This window comes from Myotis davidii, unplaced genomic scaffold, assembly GCF_000327345.1.
Source record: "Myotis davidii unplaced genomic scaffold, ASM32734v1 scaffold281, whole genome shotgun sequence".
Classification (NCBI taxonomy): Eukaryota; Metazoa; Chordata; class Mammalia; order Chiroptera; family Vespertilionidae; genus Myotis; species Myotis davidii.
The window spans coordinates 383,219-408,682 of record NW_006293784.1 but is presented as its reverse complement, the minus strand read 5'-3'; the positions used below and the strand labels follow the sequence as shown (position 1 = coordinate 408,682).

The 25,464-nt window shown below is 38.9% G+C and overlaps 1 protein-coding gene across 3 annotated transcripts in view; it reads right to left on the bottom strand.

Moving 5' to 3' along the window:
- Positions 1 to 683: 683 nt before the first annotated feature.
- Positions 684 to 25,464, bottom strand: part of PPP2R5E (protein phosphatase 2 regulatory subunit B', epsilon) — a 204,149-nt gene continuing 179,368 nt past the window's right edge. For all 3 annotated transcript variants that reach the window (XM_006767634.2, XM_006767635.2, XM_015566466.1), the window contains 9 exons: positions 20,525 to 20,655; positions 20,262 to 20,321; positions 19,157 to 19,265; positions 17,404 to 17,457; positions 17,256 to 17,306; positions 14,553 to 14,672; positions 10,065 to 10,192; positions 7,894 to 7,995; positions 684 to 2,882 (listed from right to left, as the gene is read on the bottom strand). In XM_006767634.2, the coding sequence (XP_006767697.1) occupies positions 2,783 to 2,882; positions 7,894 to 7,995; positions 10,065 to 10,192; positions 14,553 to 14,672; positions 17,256 to 17,306; positions 17,404 to 17,457; positions 19,157 to 19,265; positions 20,262 to 20,321; positions 20,525 to 20,655 (855 nt within the window). In that variant the 3' untranslated portion in view covers positions 684 to 2,782. The remainder of the gene's footprint in view (positions 2,883 to 7,893; positions 7,996 to 10,064; positions 10,193 to 14,552; positions 14,673 to 17,255; positions 17,307 to 17,403; positions 17,458 to 19,156; positions 19,266 to 20,261; positions 20,322 to 20,524; positions 20,656 to 25,464) is intronic.

Here is a 25,464-nt window from a genome sequence, read left to right as displayed (position 1 = left end):
CTACCCCTGAAACCAATATGGTAGGGATAAGTTTGGAGTGATCATCACTCACTAACTACAATATTTGCTTTTTTAAAAATAGATTTATATATAGTTCTGGAAATTATGAAGCAAACAAAATATAACACAAAGATGCATTTGTCACAATGAGCTCAAGTCGCAGCAACAGGAGAAATGCAGGAAAGGACAGAAAGGGCTGCTGCAAATGCAGCAAGTATGTCCTTAAATATGTCACATGGTGCAACAGTCAGACAACCTAGTTACTTGTGTCACCGGACACAACATGACAAGTGTCACATTGTCACTTTCAATTAAAAAGAAAAGACAGTGTTTCTTCTCAGAAGTTGCCCTATGAATTTTAGACATGTATCTATAATTGCTTCTTTGAGTATGTCTAAAATCTGGCTTTATTCTCCTCAGTTTGGAATAATCAACACATAAATTGACATCAAGGATATCTGTGTAGTTCTCACCTTAACTCTGAAGACAGGGTAAGGTGCAAAATAGGAGCCTAGTCTTTCTCATTTCAAATGACTGCATTTCATTCTAATGGGCAGAGATATTTCATAAACCTGTGATTTTAATGTCCCTTTATTTAAAAAAGATGAATTAACGGCAAACAAACATTTAGACTGTCAAAACTAAATGTAATGCAGAGTCAAAACTAACAAGCTAAAATCGGAGAGGATTTGTTATAAATTTATTTTTTATCTTTAGTTGTTGAACTTGCACCTTTGCTCCAGCACTTTGAAAGGAAGTTGTTTCATCTTTGGCAGTCTCTGCCAAATGTACATTGAATCCCCATGAATGTTCTTTTTTAAAAAGAAAAACCTGTGAATTCCATTAAAGCATGTTATGTTTGGTGTTACATATGACTATTTTACTGTTGGTTCTTTCTCAGAATTCTCAATGCCAAGTTTTGTTTGTTTTACAAAGTTGCTGAGATGACAGTATTCATAATTAGCTGACCTTTACACACACACTGTGACCTGATAATCCGGAAACACCTAATAGGGGAGAAAGGTCAGCCGCCTTTTTTCCCCTCTTTTTCTTGGAAACAATATAACTGCATATTCTACTTTATATTTAAATGGAAGGAAGAAAGTATACAAGCCCATATTGATATTATATTTCTACTAAGAGCAACAACAGTTCATATGTTCATGTTTGCTGCTATGACAATTCAACACATGAACAGAATCAGCTCTATGCCATGAAGACTGCTGAAGTGATGGTTTAGGATTATCAACTCACTGCTGCTATGTCCATAACAAGCAAATGCATCCTGGAAATAAGCCCCAAACACATATCTTTCAGTACATAATAACGCAACCACAATAGGTTAAGTACATACTGTACACAGTTTTATCAGTATTTTTATCTCCCCAAGATGTTAAGAGTCCTCTTTTAAATACAAAGCAAAGAGCCAATAAAATATAGCTATAATACAGCCCTAGATTTTGTTTTGTTTGTTTTTGTTTTTTCTTAAACAATTTGGTCACAATGCACCTTTGATATAAAAGCATTTTTAAACTTTATTATTAATACTCAGGACATTAGGAATTTCCAGATTTTTTTCAGTAGCATTTGTAGAACCACTTTTGGTAACAAATACAGTAGTTAGGAATACGCATCCAATTCAGAATGCATAATAATGTTTATCCTGAATCCTTTCTGGCTAAAAACAGGGCTGGCGCTGTGATGAGATATAGGAGAATCTACAAAAAACACGGTAACATGTTTGTTTTTCCCCAGAGGCTACATCCTCTTTTGCTGGAATACTTTATAAATACATATTAAAAAGTAAGGCAACAACTCCAAACAGTCCAAGCTGTTTGCTCAACTCTATTCCCAATTAGATCCGCAATCCTGGCGATCAATTTCATGGTTGTACTATTTAGTGTCTGTCTTTCTGATTTCAAAATGGTCCAAAGGATGTTTTCTGACATGCCTAAAACATCTCTGGTATGTGTGTTCAATGATGTACGCAATTAATACTGCTCAGGTACTGAAGCCTATGATGTCCCAGTGCCTGTTTGCAAAGGATTCAAGACATTGATTTGGATTCACCTTAAACTCCTGCACGAATCCAAAATTCCCTTCCCTACTATGTTTATCACCTCTTCTCTTTTACTCCAAATTTTAAACCTAAAGGAATACCAGGACTACCTGGCTACTGGAAAGATGTTCACTCCAGTAAGCAAAACTCTCATCTGGGACCTTTATAACTCACGGCCCCATTCCATGTGGACATTCAACTCAAGAAGATGTGCAAAAGGAAAAGATGTCAAATTACAGTCAAGTTATCCAGAAGAGGGTGTTATACAAACCTATATGGAAATGACAGTCTTTTTTTTTTTCTTCCTTTCCTATAAATACATTTAACAGCTTAGCAGAAAGACAAGCTAAATTTAAGATTGTTCACATTTGAGAATTGTTTCATACTCTCTGCTAATGATAAATAAGGAACTCCCGACAATGGAATTTTAACAGCAGTTTCATTAACAGGTCTCTGAAAACTGCTCTTTTTTTTTTTTAAAGGGTTAAGAACAATGATTATGTTTGCAAAGTTCTGAGAAGTCCATCTACTGTCCAAACTTTGGATTGAAGTCCTTATTTTTTTTTTCCTTTACTTAGAGACAGGTATATACAGTGCTGTTGTAATAATGAAACAAATGTGAAATCTACTGTAAAGTTGCACAATACAGAAAACTGTTGCTCCATCTTCTACTACATAAATGTGTGACTCCACAGGTTAGTAATGTTGCTGCCATTGTTTTTGTTAAGTTGGAATTATCCCATCACGTCTAAGACCTCTCTTCAACTCCAGATCCTCCAGTTTTTTCCACAATTCCTCACGCTCCTTTTCTTTCTTTTTCTCACTGGGGAAGAAACAAAATATAAAGTAAATACCTGGGGAGGTTTAAAGAAGTTATTCATCAATAACTGTCCCTTGAACATTCTTTTTCCCATGTATGTTTTAAAAGGTCTTTGAAAAGCTTGGCATTAAGCTTATGGGTATTTCTTCTTTTTGGTTTTTCTCTCTCTTGCTCTTTTATCTGACACTTATTTAGACACAAAGTAGTATTAATGAACAGAATAGAAGATGATAACTTTTTATTGTTGTTAATCCTCACCCAGGGATATTTTTTCCATTGATTTTTAGAGAGTGAAAGGGAGGGGGAGAAACAAAGAGAAAGATCGATGTGAGAGAGACACATCAATTGGTTGCCCCCTACATGTGCCCCAACCAGCATAACCAGCTAGGGTTGATTTTACATTAATATTCCTTTATACTTAATACAGAATATTAACTTCAAAATTACTGAGAAACAAAAATGAGGATCATTTATATGTATCTGTTATCCTAAAACCAAGGGCACATTAGTGACTTTCACTTGGGATCTACTTAAAATCTAATTTTCTCTTTGTCTCCAAACAGTTTCTCAAAAGAGATGCTAGAAATGACACTGATACAGAGAATGCAGTAGGTCAAGAAAATATACTTCCTCTTTATGAATATCTGTTTTTCCTACACTATGTCTATTTAAACTCTTTAGCAGTATCTTGTAAGTGTTAATAAATCACAAAATCTAAATTAACGTATTTAATACTTACAAATACAACCAAATTATGTATTATTTCTTCTGTGATTGCAGTTTTAATGATCTGGACAGAACTGTGTTGATATTACTATATATTAAAACTTTAATGTTCCAAGGCTTCAAATTTAATTCAATATCAATTTAACTAGTGACTTCCATATTTGGGGGGAAATTGGTAAAATTTACTAAAACTCTAGATGTCTAAAATAGGGTTAACAAATTTTATTTTGCCAAGGACATGTTTAGATTACCATATTTTTATAAAAGAAATAGTGCTGATTTTAACATCAATCAAGTCAGAAGTACATAATCCAGGAATATATGAATATAATGTAAATTAATAAATTCACATATATTAAAATAATTAATTCATTTCTGTCCCTAGCTTTCCCATGTTGTGATGAGCCAGTAAACAGCACACCCAAATGACATCTGTGTATCCATAAATTCAGATAATTCCTGAAAAAGGGCCATGTGTTACTTTACCTAGCAAAAATTTAATGTCAGTTACAGTATAATATTTACTCAGGGAAATCCACATAGGTTAAGTGAAATTTGTATATAATTCTAATGCCTCATATTTTTATATCATCCCCAATTTTTTAAAGTTATGTTGATAACTATAGCAATAGAAATTAATTTTCATTGCCCACAAAAAAAAACCACTCTAGAAATACTTGAGTAATTTTATATTCTCATCCCACTAGTCTTAAGGAAACATTTCATTATGTAATATGGTCATTAATATTATCATTTCATAATTAATATTTTGTTATTTTAAGCTTTTGTTTACTATAATTAATTTCATCTATCTCAAATATAATCTGCACAACATAAATTTCAGTGGGCATAATTTTCAAACAATTACCTGTAGGGTAATTTTGACCCTGAAAATTTATATTTATATAACAAGATTAGATAATCCTTCAATCATTATGAATTCCAGATTCTTAACTGTAAAAGCAAGCTGTTTGGTAAATTACCTCTTTTGGTTTCTCAGTACAGTTTAAGAATAATATTAAGTCTAAATAAATGTTATCAGGGAATACTGATTTGAGTACATTTAAATCAATTCTGTAAATCCTGCTGGTTTCAAAGAATATGACCTTTAATTTGGAGGAAGAGGGAGAAGAAATTGGTAAGCAAGGCCTTAGGATCTTTATTCAACTAAAAAACAGTTTAAATATACGTAAGGTTCACACTGCCCTAATTCAGTTTAAATTAAGAACCGACATCATAAAAATACTCATCATCTTATTCCTGAAGAGTTTCTTTGATCAAAGCTTTATGGCATTCAGTACCATCTGTGCTGGGGGGCTTTTCTTCCAGGGGAACTTTGTGCTGATCTATCATAAATCTTTTGTTCAGACAACTTTATCTTCAAAAGTTCTAAATATTTCTGATATAGTTAATGTCACCCCCATTCTTTCCCACTTTTCTCTCTACCTGTAGGAGTGAGTTTAAAAACTTAACCATGTTGTCAAGCTAGGATACTGTCAAATTCTCTCCCAATTTCAATTTTACATAGCACTAATGTTGGCATGTGTATCTAACAGTGTTAGATACTTATTTCACACACAATTTCAGACTTGCAATCCTTACAATTTTATCTGAACTGAAACAATTACTGGTGTCTTGCCATCCAGAAGTGAAATCCTTCATTGAGTTCTCTAAAAGTACCAAATAAATCTCTTTATTCTCTTTTCCTATTCTATATCTAAGGAGAAACCAATGTTTCCATCTATTCTGTTTAACCTTCGACTGTTCTTTGAACAAAATATTACCCTTGCTTAAAAATAATCCTTCTCTCAATAAGAAAGCCCATTTGCTATAAGTCACTTTAATATATCAGATTATCAGAATCAACCTCACAGTGTCTATTTCTGATACCCTTAATTAATTCTTATCTTTTTAAAGAGTTTGTCTAATTTAAATAATAAATGATCAGTAAACAGTTTATTACTGAAGTTCAATAAATATGAATTTACTTCAATCAATTTCAATATCTATACATATAAAACCCTAAGTGACCGACCATTCAACCGTTTGCTATGATGCACACTGACACTCAATACACAGGCATGGAAACATGGAACAGACTGATGAATCTCAGAGGGAAGGGGGGAGGGTGGGAAGAGATTAACCAAAGATCTTATATGCATACTAGAGGTCTGGTGCACGGATTTGTGCACCGGTGGGTTCCCTCACCCTGGCCTGTGCCCTCTGGCAATCCAGGACCCCTCGGGGGATGTCAGAGAGCTGGTTTTGTCCGGATCCTCACAGGCCAGGCCGAGGGACCCCACTGGTGCACAAATCCATGCACTGGGCCTCTAGTTTTAGAAATAAAGTCTTTAATACTGTTAATTGGATTCTACAGATTTAATCCTTATTCAACTGGGATAATAAGCTATTAGTTGCTTAAAAAGGAATATTATGTACAGTATACCTTTTAGTGGTATATCACAGCATGAATGTGTACTTTACTTCCTTTATTTAAATAATTATTTAAATTAGACAAACTTTTTAAAAAGATAAGAATTAACCGTGGGCATTTTAAGTTGGGGACAAGAAAAGTTATTATAAATTCAGTGATTTGCAAAAACTGTAAATATAATAAAAGTTCTTTAAATTGCAAGTATGACCCAACATATCCCATACTTAATATTTATTCCATTATTTTATTAAAAATCTCAACCTCTTCTGTCTACAATTAAACACTTGCCATATTCCATGATTAAGTTGCTTTTCAATATATCATAGTATAATTGTTTTTAAATGAGTGTAATGGTCCTTTGTCTCCTGCCACCAAACCTTTCCCCTCATTACTCTCTTTATCAATAAATGCAAGTAACACATTCAAAATCAGGCAAAGCAAAGAAGCAAGGGAACCACAGAGAGCTTTGCTCAGGAGATTCCACAAGGTCCTGGGTCTGAACACACACACACACACACACACACACACACACACACACCTCTGGGATCCTCTAGGTTCACAGTTTTATAATATATAAAGTGGCATTTGCTTCTGTATGATCAGAGCCAAAAAAACAAAGGCCCCACTACTAACAAACTCTCTAGACTTTCCTCAAAGTCTCCAAGTACATTGATGCCATGGTCTGAACATTTGTGCCCCTAGCCCCAATTCATATGCTGAAATCCTAATCCCCAAAGATGATGATATTAGTAGGTGGGGCCCCTTTGGGAGGTGATCAGGTCAAGAGGATGGTCCCCATAATGGGATTACTGCTCTTGTGAGTGATACCACAGAAATCCCTTGACACCTCTCCCCCTTCCTCCAAGTGAGGACACAATGAGAAGGTGCCAGCTATGAACCAGAAACAGGGCCCTCATCCAGCCATGCTGGCGTGATGCTTTCGGACTTCCAGCCTCCAGTACTGTGAGCAATTAATTTCTGTTGTTTACAAGCTGCCCCTAAAACACCCATATGTGGTATTTTGTTATTGCAGCCCGAATGGACTAAGACATCATCTTTTGGAAAGTTGGACATATTGAACAAGAAATAACAAAACTGAAGAATCACATAAATGAAATTAAGAAAGGCTTTATTCAGCCATAGCATCTATAATAATAAAAGCGTAATATGCTAATTAGACCAGGTGTCCTTCCGGGGCTGTGAGGGAAGCTCGGGTCCCGGGTGCCAGAGGGAAGCCAGTGCTGGCAGCCAGGGGAAGGAAGGCCTACTCCTGCATGAATTTCATGCATCAGGCCTCTAGTTTATTATAAAGAGTACGCCTGTTCTTTGCCCCCTTTTGGTCTTAAGCATTTCAGTATTTATAAAACACCAGACTCTTCACCTCCCTGTCCTTTCAATTGTAATGAATTTGTTGGGGTTCTAGAATAGAAAATAAATTCTGAGCCAAAGAACTAAACAAAATGGTGCCTCGTCCCTCCTGCTGCTGGAGTGAAGTATAAGATCAGCCCAATTGTCGTTCAAGTAAGTTCAGGACAGGAGCGGATCCAGCTGGCAAACTACCTGATGGTTCCCTTATGCAGACCTGAATGCCAGCTCTGTGCCAAGCTCTTAACCCTGAGGTAGAAGAGAAACACTACAGAAGGGAAGGAGGAAAGCAGCCTTTTTCAAAACAACACTTTGCTGCCCAGGGGCTCCACTAAAAAAGACACAACTAATGAGCATGCAGAAATGAAGAGTTAAATAAATAAAATTGTATGGCTTAGGACTGCAGTGCAAATAAGCCACGTCAGCAAAGAGCAAGGAACGAACTCAATAGTTTTGGGCACAGCTGACAAAAAAGCTTTAAAAAGTTACCGCTGGCGATCTGACTTGTATGTGGCTGTCAGCTCGTCAAACATGGTGCTGTTCATTTCCATAAACGCCTTCAACACATTGTAGACTAATGCCACGATAGCCCTGAAAAGCAGAGAAGAGGGACTTATTAGTTAGTTGTACATAATGGGAGGGAGAAAGAGAGAAAGCACAAACCTTGAATGAGCTCCACGTATTGCACACTATCTCCATCCCTTTTAGTTGGAACAACTAGAAATGACATACAGTTCATTTCCAAATCAAGAGTTACTGTCTTTACTGTTCAAGGCAAGACATCTTTCTGAGGGGTTGGCAGGATTAAAAAAAGAAAAATTTAATTCTGCCCTTCTAATTATTGGTAACCAGAATAGATTTGCCTGTGGGCAACTGTTAACTTCATTTAATAAAAAAGCAAGCATAAAAATAAAGCAACTCCACCTTAAAAAGGAGCACCTGTGGTAGCACTAACCTTAGAGGCCTAAGTTTGCATAGAATTTTATTTTTATCATTATCATGTATATTATCATACAGAATTCATCAAAATCAAAAGCTGGAAATATGTAATTTATATCATTCATATCCATAGATACGATATTAAACCCCTATAAGTTGGGGAGTTTAATATGAGTTAGTTTCTATTTGTGATTTGCATCAGTCCACTCAGACCAACTTGATCCCCTTGCTGATCCAATACATTGCCGGTAAGGTAGCGGGCAAGCTGGTGATGGCTGTGATGAGCTGTGGAACAGCATACAGCTAACCAGCCAAAACGGTGGTCCATACTCAGCAAGGAAAAATAAGCTCTTGGGCAACACGAAGACTGTCCCTTGATGGGCCTGACAGCTCAGACCAGATCTAAATAGCACTGCCCTTTGCAAAACTATACAACAGTGCTTCTCTTTTGCAATATGCTCCAATACCTCTGAAAAGGGCACTGGTAAAAGTTAGGCCAGGTGTTAAGTAAACCACGGGTTTGATGTTTCCAAAACGTTTATAAGAAGCTGTGTTGCTTCTTCCCTGTGCCCATTAGCAAAAGGAAAACGTATACTCCCTTCTGCTGAAATGAATGACTTCCCCAAATGCTCCGGGCAGTGATGGAGAAGGGCCAAAAACAGTATACTGAGCAATTACACACTCTTGCTGAAACCACTCTCTAGGCTAGATTCTCAAGAGACTATCTGCGTAAGGAGACTTCATTGTTTACCAGCTCCTTATTTTTACCAGTTTTGTTAATAAAATTTCGTGAATTTGGAAAATGTATTATTATTTTACAGTTGTATGCAAAACTTTTAAAGCCAAACTAATTACTAATATACTGAATTCTACCTGCTGATTTTTAATGCCACCTTAACTTTTCTTTCTATTCCCCAGAGAAATATGTAAAGACATTCAAATACAGAATGCTCTAACTTTCACAGGCCTAGAGGTTAAAGTTCTCTTTGAAGACTATAAACTTTTCTTCCCTCAGAACATATATAATGACTAAGTTGGTTTTTTTAAAAATGGATCTTGCTAAAATGCCAATCAATTCAGATCACATCACTTTACAGCTCTTTAGTGTTTCCTTATCATTCACGTGGTGAAGGCTCACGTGGGCCCCACTCCCCTTTCTAACCTCGTCTTCCAGCAACCTCCCCAACCTCCTGTGCTTCAACCTTCCCAAACTCTCAGGTCTCGGGCTTTTTACATTTTTATTCCTTTTTATATGACAAGACGGACCCACACTCTGAAAGGGCTTCCCCATCCCATTCACCTGCCAAATTCCTTTAAGATTCAATTGGCGCCTCACCACTCCACAGATGTCCTCAAACCCTTCCTCTCCCTCTACAGCATCCCCATATCTGTTCCATTCATAGACGGGCCAGAAGCCCTCAAGTGAACTATGTTAACAGAACACACTTATAACACTGCTTCATAAAACTATCTGTTTACTTGTGGGTCTTGCCAACCAGTCAGTGAAGTTGTTAAAGGTAGGGACTTTATCTTTTCACATAGTCCTCTTTAGCAACAAGCACAGCATCTGGCACATAGCAAGCACTCACGACATTTAATAAGCAAAAGAGAAAAAGGGAGGGAGGGAGAGAAGACCAAAGGAACAGAGCAAGGGAGGGAAGGAGAAAGAAAGGGAAGGGAGGGAGGGAGGGAGGGAGGGAGGGAAGGAACGGAAAACCTACGGATTCCAATGTTCTTTTGAAATCCTATACAGACTGGAAAACATGATGGGAAGGATGACATTAGAGTTTTCTTCTATCAAACTCATGATGTATTCATTATTCCAATAATAGAGCGCCCTTTCTGCCACCTTTGAGAAAAGAAAAAGAAAATGTTAAGAGAGAGAAAAAGACAAAGATAAAATTAAAAATCTCCAAACAAAAGTACTTTAAGACTATTTTTATATCATTCAACCAAATGTAAAATTAAATATTAATCACGCTCTACATTTTGGGAGGTTTAAAATCTTTCAGAAAGTTCCAAAGTGGTTCATCAATTTGGAGAAGGAAAAGAAGTTTCCTTACCTATTTCTATTCTCCTTTCATACTGCTCATTTCTTCTAATTCCACATTTTTTCTGCATAGCTCCCAAGCTCTGGACACCTCTATTCCCTATGCCACACAGTTTCCACCATTCCTTTAACCCCTTTCCTGACTCACCTCTTTCACTCACACAGCACATGGCTGACACCGTCAATAGCTGCAGAGAAAACCCAGCTGCCCAACCCTGCAGAGCAGTCCCCTCCGCTAAGCACCTACTGTGGCAGGTGCTGTGCCTGCACTGCAGGGAGAATGTACCATTGTCCCCACCACCTACGGAGTAGCTACTGTTGTGCCCATTGGACGAAGGAGGACACTGAGGTTCAGAGAGACTGGTAACCTAGCCAACATCACGTGACTAGCAAATGGTAAAAGCTAGGACTCGAGTCTAGTGCCTGGACTCTTTCCAGACTTCATTTCTGTCACCCTTGCTTTGGACTAAATAAGCCAGGAGAAAGTCGCTCCGTTTCTGGACTCGGGGACACAAGATGTATATAAGACTGCCTGTTATCTCAGATCCCTTTTCTCTGACCACCTCACTATCAACTGACTCTAAGAATTCAACAGAATACCTCCAAAAATAATCTAAAATCATCTATAATAGGAATCAATATAAACCCAATTCTCAAAAAATATTCTAAAATCCCCAAAAAGGGTAGTTATATGAGAAAAGAGGGGCTTCTTTCATTCCATCAGATTAAAAATTATGTTTTCATTTAAAAATTAAAATTTAAATTAATTTTAATTTTATATGAATATATGCATAACCCATGGACACAGATAATAGTGCAGTAAAGCCCTGGGGAGGGCAGAAGGGGGTGAAGGGGGGGAAAGGGAACATCTGTAATACTTTCAACAATAAAGATAAATTAAGTGAAAACTATAAAAGAATAAAAAAATAAATTTAATTTTAAAGTAATTTTAATTTAATTTAATAAAATGGTACAAGATGCATCAGCCAATACACTCTTGAGAAATTAGAACCTTTCCATTTACATTATTCAACTTGGTTCAAAAAAAAAGTCCTGGGACTTGTGAGGCACTAGGCCCTGAGAGTACAAAGAAACAATCATTACTGAATGTTTACCATATGCCAGGCACTATGCAAAGTGTTTCACATACATATTATTCAATCCTCACCACCAATACACTGAGTAGGTAGCATTATTTCTATTTTGCCAGTGAGGAAACTGAGGCTCAAGGTCACATGGCTGGCAAGGGGCAGACTCCAAAGTCCCTGCTCTTAAACTCTTTTCTCTGTCATCCGTATGGTGTTCAGACGCCGGTGGGGAAAGGAGGAATCGACCTATGAGCCTATCCATGTAAACTGTGGTAAGTGTCACATCAGACACAGAAATAAAGTGCTGGAGGGAAGGGCAGACAGAACCACCCTGATGATGTGGGGGAGAGGAGTAGTGGCAGGATGATGACATAGGGGGTGGCATCTAGGCTGGGCTTTGGAGGATGAAAGGAGGAGGGAAATACAGGAAGGGAGGCAGAGGCACCAACATGGACAGTGTCTAAACACCACAAAGCACACAGTGTGTCTGAGGCAGTATGTCTGAGGCACAGGATAAATGTTTGCTGGATGAACCAATGAACACAACGAATGAATAAAGAACCTCTTTACTTTACTTCTTTTGTTTTCCGTTCTTTTGTTCTATCGAATAATTTAAAATTCTTTTTTCTTTCTGCTATAGACCGAACTATGTCATTTCCCCACTCCCCGCCAATTCCTAGGTTGAAGCCCTACCCCCATGAGGTGAAGTCATGAGGGTAAGGTCCTAACTGAACAGGCTTTGTGGCCTTATAAGAGAGATAGTGCCTCTCTTTCCACATGCACTCACCACGGAGAGGCCATGTGAGGACAAGGTACCAGGTGGTCACCTGCGAGACAGAAAGGAAGCCCTCACAGAAGCAGGTCCTGCTGGCTCTCTAGTCCCAGACTTCCAGCCTACAGAACTGAGAAATGAGCTTCTGTTGTGCATACAGTCTGGTATGGAAACAGCTGCAGTCTAAATATTTGTGTCACCTCAAAACTCATGTGTTGAGATCCTAACCCTGAAAGATGACGGTACTAGTAGGTGGGGTCTTTGAAAGGTACTTAAGTCATAAGAGTGGAGCCTTCATGAATGGGGGTCAGTGCCTTTCAAAACAGCCCCTCTGCCATGTGAAGACACAAGAAGAAGCCTGTGACCCATGAAAGAGCCCTTACCTAACCATGTTGGCACCCTGATGTCAGACTTCCAGCCTCCATATAACTGTGAGTGATCATTTCTGTTGTTCATAAGCCACCCAGTCTATAGCATTTTGTTAGTCAGCCCCAGCTGACTAAGACACTTTGTCTCCTTTCTGAGCTTCTGAGAATCACTTACTCCTTCCTGGTGATACTCATTTTAAAAGATTCCAGCTCCTTGCCCTTGCCTGTGTGGTGTGGCTCAATTGTTTGGGTATCGTCCTGTGCACCAGGAAGTTGTCAGTTCGATTCCTGGTCAAGGGCAGATACCAGGGATTGTAGTCTTGATCCCCAGTGGGGGCATGTAGGAGGCAGCTGATCTATGTTGCACTCTCATATTGATGTTTTACTTTCTCTCTCCCTCTCCCTTCCTCTCTCTCTAAAAATCAATAAGCTATTCTTAAAAAAATTAAAAGGCTCCTGCCTGGCCATTGTGGCTCAGTGGTTGAACATCAACCTATGAACCAGAAGGTCACAGTTCGATTCCCAGTCAGGACAATGCCTGGGTTGTGGGCTCAATCCCTAGTAGAGAGCACGCAGGAAGCATTAATCAATGACTCTCTGTCTCATTATTAATGTTTCTATCTTTCTTCCTCTCCCTTCCTCTCTGAAATCAATAAAAATATTTTTAAAAGGTTCCTGCTCCTTGCCCTAATTACACCAAACATCCTCATGAAAACAGTAAATAAGGTAAACAATCCAGATGTTTGAGCCGCAGCCATGTGTAATATGCAAAACATCTACAGTATCCTGAATTTTTCCTATCTAGATGTGTGTTATATCATCCAATGTAATGGTTCATATAATGGTTTCTAAGTGTGTGTGTGTGTGTGGGGGGGGGGGGGTGGCACTATACAATCACAAGATTGTCACGAGACCACTGACTTGACACACTGAGATGTCTTTAGACAACAGCGGTGTCTCTAACTGTGCAGGATAATGCAGAGCAGGGGAAAGTCCCTCAAGTCCACTGTTAGCCAACTACAATCTGAACAATTTCTTCAAATCAGCAGGCAGTATATCAAGAGTCAATTCTCTACTCTGTAATTCAGACCTCTGGTGAGATATCGAAGGATAAAGCCTAATGTGTATTCACCCCAGATCACCCTCTTCCCTCTTGCGTGGGTTCCTCATCACTGCAGCAAGGGCCTGATAGAGAAAATTGCCCAGGTTCACCTGCACTGTATTCTCCCCAAGTGGCCACAAGGAGGCAGAGTGGTGCCACAGGAAGGTTCAGACAAGCAGCTATACCTATTGATTTCACTGCATATTAACTTGGGACCTTAAGCAAATCATTCTCTGAGTCTCGTTTTTATTTTTTTTCATCTAGAAAATGGGCGGTGGAGGGGGGAAGGGAGCTTCATAAGATAATTTGAAGTTTAGAAATAATGTACGCAAAGCAGCTAGTATAAAGTAAAATTTCAGTGTTCTTTTTCTCTTAAGCTTTATTTAGCATTCTCTCTTATACTCTATAGCACGCATGTCAAATTCAAAGGCTAACACGGGCCAAATTAACGAGGCAAACGGCCCGTGGGCGACGAGTTTGACATGCTTGCTCTATAGGAAGCCTACCAGTCTACCTCTTATTCAGCTACTTTACTCTAGACAAATTATTCTGCCACTTTGAGCTTTAGCACTCACGTCTGTAAAAATCACAATCACAGGGTGGTCAGAAGAATTAAAGTTACTGAGCAGAAAGCATCATCACAGTGACTGGCATATAGTGCTCAAGATAAAGGTGCTTATTGTTAAAATTATTGGTATCATGTGAGAAAATAGCAAATAAGTAACAACAGGTAGCTGGTGTCCATTATATTAATTCAATACAAATAAAATTTTACCAAAATAATACATGCTTCATAGGCTACTCTGCCTCATGCCCTCCTGGTACTAACCTGAAAATGGGGGCTAGATACACACTTGGCAATTTGTTTAAACAAAGGTTCTTGAATTTTAATAAATTGTGAAGGTTCAATCACATCCAATATTTCTTCCAGCTCCCCAAGAAACATAACCTGTAAGTAACACACAAGACACAAAATGTCAGGCATTTCATTAAAAAATCCATAGGAATGGTGAGGATTAATGAGAGTTAGCACTGTTTTAAGAAAAAATTATACATAAAACCAAACATAGCCGAAACCGGTTTGGCTCAGTGGATAGAGCGTCAGCCTGCGGACTGAAAGGTCCCAGGTTCGATTCCGGTCAAGGGCATGTACCTGGGTTGCGGGCACATCCCCAGTAGGAGATGTGCAGGAGGCAGCTGATCGATATTTCTCTCTCATCGAGATTTCTAACTCTATCTCTCTCCCTTCTTCTCTGTAAAAAATCAATAAAATATATTTTTTTAAAAAAAACAAACATATATGAACACAGGTATTATGCTAGATGTTCATTTCACAAAGAATTCACCAGAGGGTGCTTGTTGAGAGCAAGTTCCCTTGACATTGAAAACACAATTCTATTTACTTTGGAAAAAATACATGTTACATCTATTACACACAACAACTGCTCTTGGACACAGGGATCCTGCAATACGGGACTGTCCTGTGCTCTCTCTCTACTGCTATCAACCCAGCTATCTCTTCCCTCACCCACATGTTTTAAACCACAGGGGGTGGCCGTCCTGAATGCATGCACAAAAGTCCACAATGGCACATGCAGATACTTCCCAAATATGTCCAGCTCTGACCTGTGGTAGGTGTTCCTCTAGGACAGGGGTGGGAAACCTTTTTTCTGCCAAAGGCCATTTGGATATTTATAACATCATTCTCAGGCCATACAAAATCATCAACTTAAAAATTAGCCTGCTTTATTTGGTCAAACATTTAATTAACTCGCCCCTAATGTCTTGGTAGGGCCAGACCAAATGATTTCACCGGCCTCATATGGCCCATGGGCCAGGCCCGATCCCCACCCCTGCCCTAGGATATGCTGTTAACAGAACACATAGGATCGGAAAGATACAAATGAGCAGGTTCACCCCCAGCAGGTAGCCTTTAAAGCCTTTCTACCCAATCTCCACACTTACACATATGCACATGCACATCATTGTTCACTACTGAGCACAGTGAATCTCATGGCCTCAGCACCATGTGCCTCAAGAAACTGCTTTTAGATCACAAAATGGAGCCAAATCAATAGTATAGTCAGTTGTTTTAAATATAATGGAAAACCGACAGAGAAACAAAAACAAGTTACCTATCTAGGCATAAAAAAATAATTACCTTAGAAATATTAAGTATGCAATTAAAATATGAAAAATGACAATGCCTTCTTTATATCTTAAGATACATCTGAGTAGCAATGCATACTTTTAATTTTACCTATCAGGTGGTAAGAAATTAGATGAGTTTTTTGAAGCTGTACAGGGTTTTGGAGAATTGAAACTGATTTGAAAAGGAGGGTGTTTCCATTAAAAGCAAAATTTGTAGACTCTTGCCATTTGTCATGATACAAATTCTGACCTAGCCAGTTTGGCTCAGTGGATAGAGCATCAGCACACTGAAGGGTCCCAGGTTCCATTCCAGTCAAGGGCACATGCTCGGATTGCGGGTTCAATCCCCAGTAGGGGGTGGGCAGGAGGCAACCAATCAATGATTCTCTTTCATCACTGATGTTTCTATCTCTCTCTCCCTTTCTCTCCCTTCCTCTCTGAATTCAATTAAAAGAAAATCAAACACATAAATTCTCCCCAAATTTTTCCAAAGTGTAAAACTAATAAACAGCTGATCTTTTCTGGGCCATTTTCATATCGTTTCTAACTTTTCAGGAAAGTGGATCTAGATCTGGCACCCAGCTAGGCTCACTTCCAAGTTAAGAGACACTCCCTCACAACAACCTTGCATGGCTTTTTTTTTTTAAGTACAAATCATTGTAGGTCAGAGGTGTCCAGGCCACTTGTAAACAGCTAAACTACAGGTCTGTAATATATTTTATGACTGTGCATAGGAAGATCCCATCTAAACTATGTGTTAAAGTGGGTATTTGGGCAGTTTGCTCTAGCAGCAGTAATGGCGAACCTTTTGAGCTCCGCGTGTCAGCATTTTGAAAAACCCTAACTTAACTCTGATGCGTGTCACATATAGAAATTTTTTGATATTTGCAACCATAGTAAAACAAAGACTTATATTTTTGATATTTATTTTATATATTTAAATGCCATTTAACAAAGAAAAATCAACCAAAAAAATGAGTTCTGCTCTAGCACCTATCCACAGTGACAGCAAAACCTCCACACTATGAAGGTGGTTACTAGGAAGGTGACATGGAGAGGCCAGACAGTTGGACACATGTCTGGGACCTGGCTCAGGCTTCCGTAGGGCTGAGCAGTACTGTGACTAAAGTCCAGGGTTCAGGAATCAGGAAGAAGGCAGGTTCTGGCCTAACCACCTATAGTTAGTGTACTCGGCCAGGCTCCTTAACTTCTCGAGGCATCAATTTCATAACCAGTAAAATGAGAACATTGGTAGTCCTGCCTTAGAGAGCTGCAATGAGGGTTAAGTGAAAGAATTCATTTTATACATGCTTATTAGCTTGTGCCTGGCACTCAGCCAATTATTTAGTACGCTATTAACACACTGACATTAAGCACTTACCTCTTTCTGACTACATGTTTTGGGCCAAAATTTCATTAACCCCCTAATAACCTAAAATGGAAAGGAAAAAAACAAATGACACTTAATTTTTCATATGCACTCCATGAAAAGTGGTCTATAATTCAAAATTATGGAAAAAAGTACTTACTGGTTCTGTGAGTGAAGGATCTTTCTCCAGAAATTGTACTATGCAATATGCCAGCTGAAGAAATAAAAAGGAAGGACAAAATTAGGAATTCTATATAGTAAGTTTTCAAAAGACGTATTATTAAAACTTCCTAAAATGTTTCTAGACTCTGGTTTTAGTAACTTCACATCCAATTTATTTTCAAAATAAAAAATACATAAAAAGCTACTTGTCAAGTCAAAGAGTGGCACTAATAAGGCTCCAGGGGAATTTTTTTTAAAAAAGAAGGCTGGGATAGCCCTGGCTGGGGTGGCTCAGTTGGATGGAGCATTGTCCAGTGCACAGTAAGGTTGTCAGTTTGATTCTCAGTCAAGGTATATAACTAGGTTGCGGGGATGAAGCAAGTGATTGATGTTTCTCTCACACCGATGTTTCTCTCTCTCTCTCTCTCTCTCTCTCTCTCTCTCTCTCTCTCTCTCTTTCTCTCTCCTGCCCCCTCCCTCTCTAGGATCAATATTTTTTAAAGCCTAACATAACAAAAGAAAAAGAATATTGGGACATGAAGTAGCTAGCTAATGAAAAGCAGAGGTGAAATATCACATTCAATATATTGTGAAAGCACCTCATCTACATATAGTTTGAACTACATCTCATGGGCTTTCTTTCTGTCTGTGCTAACCTCAACAGTACTGCGTTTTACTGTGGTTCCAGAAGAGCATTCTATGAGAAGTAGGCTCTTCCTAAAAACCTTGCTGGCTGCCTGAAATGGCACATGCAAACTAAAGCAGTTTCAGGAAGACACAGAAGGCTCTACCTGCCAGTTGGACCCTGGAGAAATATGAGTTTTACATCTGATACTAACTCATCTAAGCAAGAATTCTTTTATTGGATGATCACACAATGTGATACCCTGCTTCAAAAACTAGAGGCAAGATTTGTGAAAGGGCTGGTAAGGATTCTTGGATAAGAAACCCAGTCTTGGGAAACAACTTTTCGAGGGTGTTCTAAATTAGAAGCATATGGACTAATTTTCCTCGAAACACAGAACTTCACATTTAAAGAGGAACACTGCTCAGAAAAATGTGTTACATTTTTATGCAAACTCAAAACATTCCCACTGGGGGGATTGGGGAGTCACAGGTTTGAAATGCTAAAATTAAAATGCCACTAGATCATTTCTCTCCCCCCTAGTGACATGCTTACCATGCAAGACAATGTTAGCATGGGAATTAGAGTGGGAATAGACCAGGGTACACTTTTTAAAGTAATGGAGGCTAAAAATAAAAAAGATGTGAAAATATTGATTTGTTTACTCTGAGTATTTATTTGTGTGTAGAAAGTTAGAAAGATATGGTGAGTGAACTAGAAGAGGGAGCAAAAGGCAACTTAACAGACTATTGCAAAATAAGGCTGAGACAAAATGTTCAAAAACTTTAAAAAATGATTACACATGTCTAAAGATCTAAATCTGAAAAGCCCACACACATATATTACTATACACAACATGTTCAATATATAATTTTGTGAACTGGGCAAGTCATCTAAATTCTCTGAAAAATGAGATGACTAACTAAATACTCCTTTCACTTGAAAAATATTCCCATGAGTCTCCTATGCATTGAAAACACACGCACACACATTTTTATTTTCTTTGGGGGGTATTTTAAACTTAAAAATGTCTTTGTTACAACAAAATAAGCACATATCAATATCAAAGAAACACTGGGTTTGCAAACTTTACTTTGCTTCCAAAAGTAGTTGTACAAAATTCTACCTGGGCATGGAAGAGTGATAAGCTCCTGACGGTGTGTAAAGGGATCAACACTTTCACCAGAAACTGTTTGTGTTCTGCCTTAAGAGGTAAAGCAAAGCCATTGATAATACTAGGAAGAAGGAAAGAGACGTGAATTAGCAATGTTACCTCAACAAGCTAAACTAAGACAAACTGTTCTTGTGAGATTGGGTTAAATCTTAATCAGTTTATGACAGGTCCAGAGCAACCCAAAAACCACCCCAGGGGCAGTCAAGATTTCTTAGTTACTTCAAAGAATACATTTGAGTAGGCAGGAAATTTAAGAGAAGAAAATTGGCTTCAGATCTCCCAGCACAGGCTCCTGTGCTCTGAAACCTGGTTGGATGGTCCCCAAATCTTTTGTATCAACAACTCTTTATTCTTCCTCCCTCTTTTCCTTCCCTAAATAATTGCCTGCCTTGCTCACTTATGACCTTTTCCATTTCTAGACAACATTCCTTCCTGTCCCTGATATCTCTGCTCAGACCAAGAATACCCTAGAGCCCAGCCCAGGAAGTTACAGAGAAAACCATGTGACTCCACCTTCTTTTTCTCCTCATATTAGGAGGAGAGACTAAGTAATCACATTGTCCAGTTACATTAGTCTCCCTTGTGTGTAGAAAGCTACACAACAGCTGTCTCTTTCCAATTTGTTCCACTGCACCAGGAAACAGCTGCTCAAGAACTACACCTGGGTCCATGGGTCCCTGGAACATGGCAATCTTCCTGATTTATTATAAACTTGCTTTCAAAAGATCTGGCAAAGGGCAGGTAGTCTAGAAACTAACAAGAATAAGATGTTTTGTGGTAACTGGTCTGACTGCAATCAGATGTACTGTCTGCGTAATGGGAAATAAATGCTAGCTCTTTCAGTCGTCCCAGCAGAATTGGCAATGCCTAAATGTGGAACAAGGGGAACAGGAAACCGCGTTTTGGAGAGTCAGTTGGGAAGCACGCTAAAGCACAAATGAGAGTATCAGATGTACATACAGCAATAGATCTAGGTCAGCATTTCCCTGCGCCACCTGAACCTAATTCACAGAACGATATTCACCTGAGATTAGCAATTGGCTAAAAATGTGCTTACCTTCCTAATATTTCCAGCAGTTCAGCTACACCATTGAAGTGTTCTGTTTCATAAACAAACCTTTAAGAAAGAGAAAGAGCAAGAGGGAGGGAGGGAGAGAGCGAGAGAGAGAGAGAGAGAGAAAGAGAGAGAGAGAGAGAGAGAGAGAGAGAGAGAGAGGGAGAGAGAGAGTCAGTACACTACATTCAAATATTTGAGGTTTACTTAATACTTCTATAAAACCACCAACTTTGCTTCTCCTTCTTCCCCCTCCCTCCACTTACCTTAGAAAAATATTGTTAATCTGTTTTCGGATAAATGCTCTAAGACCAAGAAACTTGCCATAAATTCTGTGTAAGACTGTTTTTAAGTAGTCCCGTTCCCGGGGGTCTTCGCTGTCAAATAGCTCCAAAAGCTGTTGTAAACGAAAGAGGGTGCTGTCAAAAGCGGTTTCAGGAAAGAATTAGGAATTCTGCCACTCATCATTTAAAATCCTTTCCTTCCTTCCTCAAAAATTTATTGAGTACCTATTATGTGCCAGGCACAGTGCTAGCCTTTCAGAATACAGTGACAAATAAGTCAGACAAGGGAGGGGGCTTATATTCTAGTGAAGACACACAATAACAGTAACCATAACAATAATACTATGTAACACATATACAGTACTTAGTATGATCATCGGGCAATTTTCTAAGCAACCTACTTATATTACTGCCCCCAGGTAGTTTTATCCCCATTTACAGAGGAGGAATTTGGGAAGAGTGATGTTAAGTAAACTTGCCCATGGTCTCAAAGCTAGTAAGTGCTGGGCTAGGATTTGAACTCAAGCAGCCAAGGCCCTAGAGTCCATTATCTCAACAACTTCACTGCTGTGACATCAGGTACCCACTGAGCGTATGTTCCAGACTTACAGTTAAGATAAGCCTTCAGCTCTACCAGAGCATACAAGTAAATGAAGCAACCTAAACCGAAGCAAACATCAACAAGTCCCTAATGATCCAGATAGTGTTTCTTTAACGATCTTGGTTCTTGTTACATGGGTAAACAAATAAATATCATTGTAAATATTCATTTAGGTGAGCATTCACATTTCTGTATGTATGTTATACATGAATAACATTTTGAAGTTCCCAATCATTTGTAAAGTCAGTAACATATGTCAACACAAAAACATGTACATGAATGTTCACAGCACTATTATCCATAATAGCCAAAAAGTAGGAAGAATACAAATGGCAATCATCTGATGCATGAATAAGCAAAATATGCTACAATGAAAATATTATTTGGCCATAAAAAGGAATGAAGTACTGATATATGTTACTACACAAATAAACCTTTCAAACATCATACAAAGTGAGAGAAGCCAGTCAAAAAAAGCCACATATTGTATGAAATTAATAAATTGTATGAAATGTATAAATATCCCCCTTATATGAAATATAGAGAATAAGCAAATAAATAGAGTTATAAAGCAAAATGAGGAGAGACTAATGAGTATGGTGTATCTTTGGAGGACGATAAATTATATAGTGATGATGGTTACACAACTCTGTGACTATACTAAAAAACAATGAATTACAAAATTTAAAAGGGTGAATTTTATGGTATATGAATTATATCTCAATAAAGCTGCTATTTTTTTTCTAAATGACAGTAGGCAGGTTTCTCTGGCTGAAGAAACAAACTTAGAGACTGGTTTAAATTTTGATGAGTTTTTCATACATTCATTATCATAGCAATAAAGCAGAACTCATAGTTCTAATGTTGACTTTACAGCAAAACATTGCAAGAACATACAGACAGCATATAAATGAAAGCAAACTACCCCTAATTACCAAAAACCTATCAACATACAAAAGCATGATTTCAGGTGATTAAGACATGAGGCGAAGACTGACAGCAGAATATTATACTCAGTGAGTAGTATTCAATCAAATAAATTACCTACTTTTGTTTGGTGCTTTTCTTTGACTAAAAGGCAGAGTTCTAGACCAAAAACCTGGCCTTTCAATTAATGGCAGGAAGCACAAACGGAAGGACAGTCTTCAAAAGTGGGCAACGAGACAGATGCAATTTTTGGCTACACATGTCATTCATCCATCCATCCATTCATTCATTCATTCAAAAACTGAGTATTTTGAATAAATATGTATGCAGACACAATCTGCTTTCAGAAGCCTACTCTAATGAGGGATGGTGGTAAATAAACTGCAAGATAGGCGTTCAGGATGCTATATAAATACATAGCAGACATATCTACTCTATTTGGGAGAAGTGGAGTGATCAGGGAAGGCTTTTAGAGGAAGTAACATCCAGACTGATCTATGAAGAAATTAGGAGCTAGAGAGATAGTGGAAGTGTTCATGGCAGATTCAATACCACATACCTTCACCAGCAGCCTATCTGAAAAGAAGATGCTGTTAAAATACCTGCCATATCTCTGCTCACCTGACCATGAAATCAATCAATCAATCAATGCTAGTGATTATCCTCACTGCTGGACACACACACACACACAAACTTGGAGCCCACAGAAAAAGCAATAAGCAGGTCAACCATACAGTTCCACAGAAAACAATCTAAAAAAAGAAAGACATGTGTCCCTATAGGCAAAGAAATGCCCCAGTATCTCTTATCTACTACATATACAAAATGACATAAGGTCTCTAACCTACCTATCCTATTCCTTGTTAATGAAATTATTAACCTTTTGAGATCTATTTTTTCCTTTCGTTTCTATGTTTCAGTGTTGTAAAAGAGCTTAATATATAATTTGCAACCAACATAAAAGGTTTGAGAAGGTAAACTTAGCAAAACTTGAATCAACTATGTTCATGTATCGTTAATCTTAAGAGTTTAATGAAAATATAGTAATTAAGCAAAAATTATTGAATGTTTTCATTTGGCCCTTAAAGAAAATGCATTACCAGGTGCCTAACTTGAATCATTTACAAAGCCACAAGCACAATATATATCATCTATATATATAGAAGACTACTATGCAAATTGTCTCCTTGGGAGACCAGGATTCGACTGCTCGCTATGACGTTCACTGACCACCAGGGGGCAGCACCAAACGAAAGACAGCCCCAGCCAGCAGCTGGCACCAGGGAAAGAAGGCCCCGGCTGGCAGCCAGAAGGCCCTGATCAACCCTGATCACCAGCCAGGCCTAAGAACGCTACCCGTGCATGAATTTTGTGCATCGGGCCTCTAGTGTTCTTTAAGAAAGAAAGATATATAAATTACTTTCTTGCTAGTCCACAGAACACACTCTTGATGATTTTATTATGTATGAGACAAAGGAAATAGTATAATAGTGCACAGGCGAAGAAAAAGGAGTAGGATAAGCTCATTTCCCAAACAAAATAATATGTGTGTGCTTAGTCACATATAAACTATAAAAACTTCCCCCCACAAAAAAAGCAATGAAAATATAATCCAGCATTTGTATGCCTGGGGGAACTGTGCCCCCTACAACATAACAGGCAACTGGTTGTCAAAAAAGAAGCTGGAGAGTTCCCAAGGTGGTTATAGAGCAAAGACAGACTTGTCAACATGCAGAAGCTAACAAACAGGGATGAATTGAGTAGTGGTTTAACCAAAGAACCTCCTTTGAAGCTCATAATAAACCAACAGTGAAATGAGAAGGGCAAATGAAAAAGGCAGTAAGGGTTTCTTCCAGTTAAAAATGGGGACTGAACCTCTATCTTCTTGAACCCTCCTGACATGAGAGTTAAGAAATAAAAACTGAAGGAAATACAGGGCACAGAAGACTAGAAAGCAGATTAGACAAGTTTGTACATTTTTCAAAGATGGAAAGTGGATGGCAAGGCATAACTATCTTGGGTTTCCTCTTTCTCCACTCTGCTAAGTGTTTTTCCATTCTGCCAGCAGGGAGGGAAGCTGACAAGAAGCCAATTCACACCAGAGAACTCTTAACAGGTTTTAGAACTGAGGGCACCAGATATATCTGATGGCAAAGGTGTAAGGAGCTAAAAACAGGAAGATGGTTGAAAGTTTCCAGGAGTAACAAGACCTCCCAGATCCCTGCCCCACACAGTGCACTGAAGATTTACAATTGAAGTCTGGAGACAATAAATAAATGAGCAAGTCTCTAGCACTGGGGACATTGCACAGAGCAAGTGAAGCCTTCACTGAAAATAATGGGGTTAAATGAAACTCTGCATGCTGAAGAGTGAGATCTTTGTCAGCCCCCTTCCCCGACTAAGCTCCCAATTCTAGATGAGGCAGGAGATTAGGAGGTCCATTTTTAGAGAAACTGACAACCTTGAGAGGAAACGCCTATACATGTGCTAATGAAATGGCAAGATCTCTACCCAATATACCACATCCCCTCAAACATCCGCGTGTGCGCACACACATGCACAGAGAGGCCCTAATAGGTTTTCTGATTACTAACATCCTATATAATGAAAGCCTAGGTGGTCCTCACGCCCTCGCACGTGATGTCATCACAAGATGGCCGCCCCAAGATGGCCACATGCACAGCGAAGGTCGGGCCCCGCGGCCGCTCTGTGCAGTAAGACCTGAGGGTCCCGCAGCTCTGCGCAGTGTGGAGGAGGCCTGTCCCGGCATCTCTGCTGCCTCGAGCGGAGGAGTCAGGTTGCAGCATGGGAGGGCAGTTGTGGGAGATCAGGCCGACAGGGGAACAGTTAGGGGCAATCAGGCAGGCGAGCAGTTAGGAGCCAGCAGTCCCAGATTGTGAGAGGGATGTCTGACTGCTGGTTTCCCCAAGGGGGTGCCAGATTGGAGAGGGTGCAGGCCGGGCTGAGGGACACCACCCTCCCTGCACAAATTTTGTGCATCAGGCCTCTAGTCTATACACACACACACACACACACACAGTGACCAGATTCTTATGACCACCTGACGTTTGTAGGCAAATTAGCTATAATTTCATGCTGAAGTTGCTAGAGGGCCAGACCACTATAAATAGGGAAGTAGGTTGTTTACCACCACAGTAGAAGTGATTTTTTTTAGAGATATGGGTAAACAGTGCGATTTAACAGCCTATGAACATGGGATATATATGGACATGAGTGGCCGGATTATTATGACCACCCCATCAGTACTTCGTTGGGCCCCCTTTTGCCTTCAATGCTGCGGCGATTCTTCTTGGCATTGACTCCACGAGATGTTGAAAGGTGATGCGAGGAATCTGACACCATGCCTGATGAATAGCACTGTCCAGTCTGTTAG